The sequence below is a fragment of the Phytophthora parasitica genome (assembly GCF_000247585.1).
Source record: "Phytophthora parasitica INRA-310 unplaced genomic scaffold supercont2.27, whole genome shotgun sequence".
Classification (NCBI taxonomy): Eukaryota; Oomycota; class Peronosporomycetes; order Peronosporales; family Peronosporaceae; genus Phytophthora; species Phytophthora nicotianae.
Window position 1 is genome coordinate 681,669 of NW_008649013.1, and position 1,894 is coordinate 683,562.

Consider the following 1,894-nt stretch of genomic DNA (forward strand, 5'->3'; position numbering starts at 1 on the left):
TCCCTGATCTCACCAAGGACAGTTCAAACGCAGCCAAACTTTTTCATCAATGCCCCCCCCCTCCTTCAATCCGGGATATCCGAAGTGGTGCGCAAACTACGACTTTCTCTGAGCGACACGATTCGACTTTGGAGGGGTCAAAGTGGTGAGAACCCGCGGCCGAACAAAGTGCTTCGAAGTGAACATCTTTCGTAGCAACTGCACGGCTTCCACAGCTACCGCTACTTCTGGACATGATTCAACATGGCGTCACGCATCACTTTCGGCCAGTAACGCCGCCCACCAAGGCGACCGCACTTCCAACCATCAGTCCGCTCGGACATGGAGCAATGCACTCAAACGAAGTGTTCGTGAAGGCTTAGTAGTGGACGTCAATGCCGCTGCACCATGGCAAGACGTCCATATTAGCCCATTTGGATTCGTCCCGAAAGCTGATGCAGACTCTAACGTCGAAGCGAGAGTCATTCACGACCTCTCCTACCCGTCTGATAACTCGATCAACAGCTCGTCAGATCCAGAAATTTTACCAGAACTACAGTACGAACACGTAGATTAGCTCGCACGGAGGATCGAAGAGCTAAAGAACCGACGATCTTGCTGTTGAGTAAAACTCAAACGCGGTGACGCCAAATCAGCCTTTCGAAATATGCATGGCACCTCCAAAGTGTGCGGCAGATTTGCAGGTTTCTTTTCTGATGAAAGAGCGGTGGTAAACGACCTGGCACTCCCTTTGGGTTGGATGGGGTCCCCAGCGAACTATGGAGTATTCGGAGATGCAATAACCCACCTCGTTCATCCTTTTGTCATTCGCGTGTTTGCTTCCTTTCCAAAGTACAATATAAAAATGGTCCCCCGTTACTCTTCTGTCGAACTTCGTCACCAAGTTGGAATGGAGAAATTATATACCAATTACTACACGCTACAGATCTGTACACATCGATCTATTGCTGAACGTTTCAGATCATTTCGCGTTGTAGCCCGTTTTAAAGTCTTCAAGTTGACGTCTGAGATCCGGCACGTAATACATCTTAAATGGATGGGTTATCGGAGGAATGGACATTATTCGCTGACTGCCGTGCATACTGGAAGAAACTATTGTCCGTTTGACTCGGAGCAGATAACACTGACTAGGACAAGCAGGATTTTGACTACATGTGTTCTTGCACTGCATTTTTATCGAATTTATTTTAAGTTCAGAATTTTTTTGGAATATCAATAGTAATTTAAATTTGTATTTAGAATCATTTTACACATTTTTAAGAGTATTTTAAAAAGTGAAGGCATTTTTGGAACTGGTTAAAGGCACTGAGCAATTTCGTAGTTAGACGATATCCAACGGTACTAAATGCATAAATTACGGAAATAAATGACCGACAGTCAATTGTAGAAATTTCAAAATTGTATACTCACACCCCACCGTCCCACTTTCTTGAGAAAACCTGTCTTCTGAACTAGCTATACTAACATTTGAACTAAACTAGTGAATATGAACCTTTGAGACACTTAGGGTTAAGAAGTGTCAAGAGTCGTGACAATACCTTACCCTAAGTGAATCACGACAGTACCCCTGACTGGCTGTCAGCCAGTGGCTGTCATTCACAGTTATTCAGAGAGGAAACCAAGACGCTCAGGGCGACCCCAGAGAGACGCCGAGGGAGACGCCCAGCGCAGCGAAGACGCTCATGTCGACGCCCAGCACTGACGAGAAGGCCACCGAGAGGCCCAGCGCGGCCGAGATACCCAGCACAGCCCACACACCTAGGGAGACGCCCAGGGAGACCCCCTGCACAGCAGAGACGCCCACAGAAACGCCTAGCGCTGGTGAGAAGCCGATGGCTGCTCCAGAGGCGCACGTCGCCAATTGACCTGAAGATTTGAGGTACGCATTAAAGTT

The 1,894-nt window shown here is 47.4% G+C and overlaps 1 protein-coding gene across 1 annotated transcript; it reads left to right on the top strand.

The window, feature by feature from the left end:
- Positions 1 to 1,682: 1,682 nt before the first annotated feature.
- Positions 1,683 to 1,865, top strand: PPTG_11672 (hypothetical protein; the record flags this gene model as incomplete). Its single annotated transcript, XM_008907799.1, has 1 exon — positions 1,683 to 1,865. The coding sequence occupies one exon, from the start codon at positions 1,683 to 1,685 to the stop codon at positions 1,863 to 1,865; it is 183 nt and encodes a 60-aa protein (XP_008906047.1).
- Positions 1,866 to 1,894: the final 29 nt, after the last annotated feature.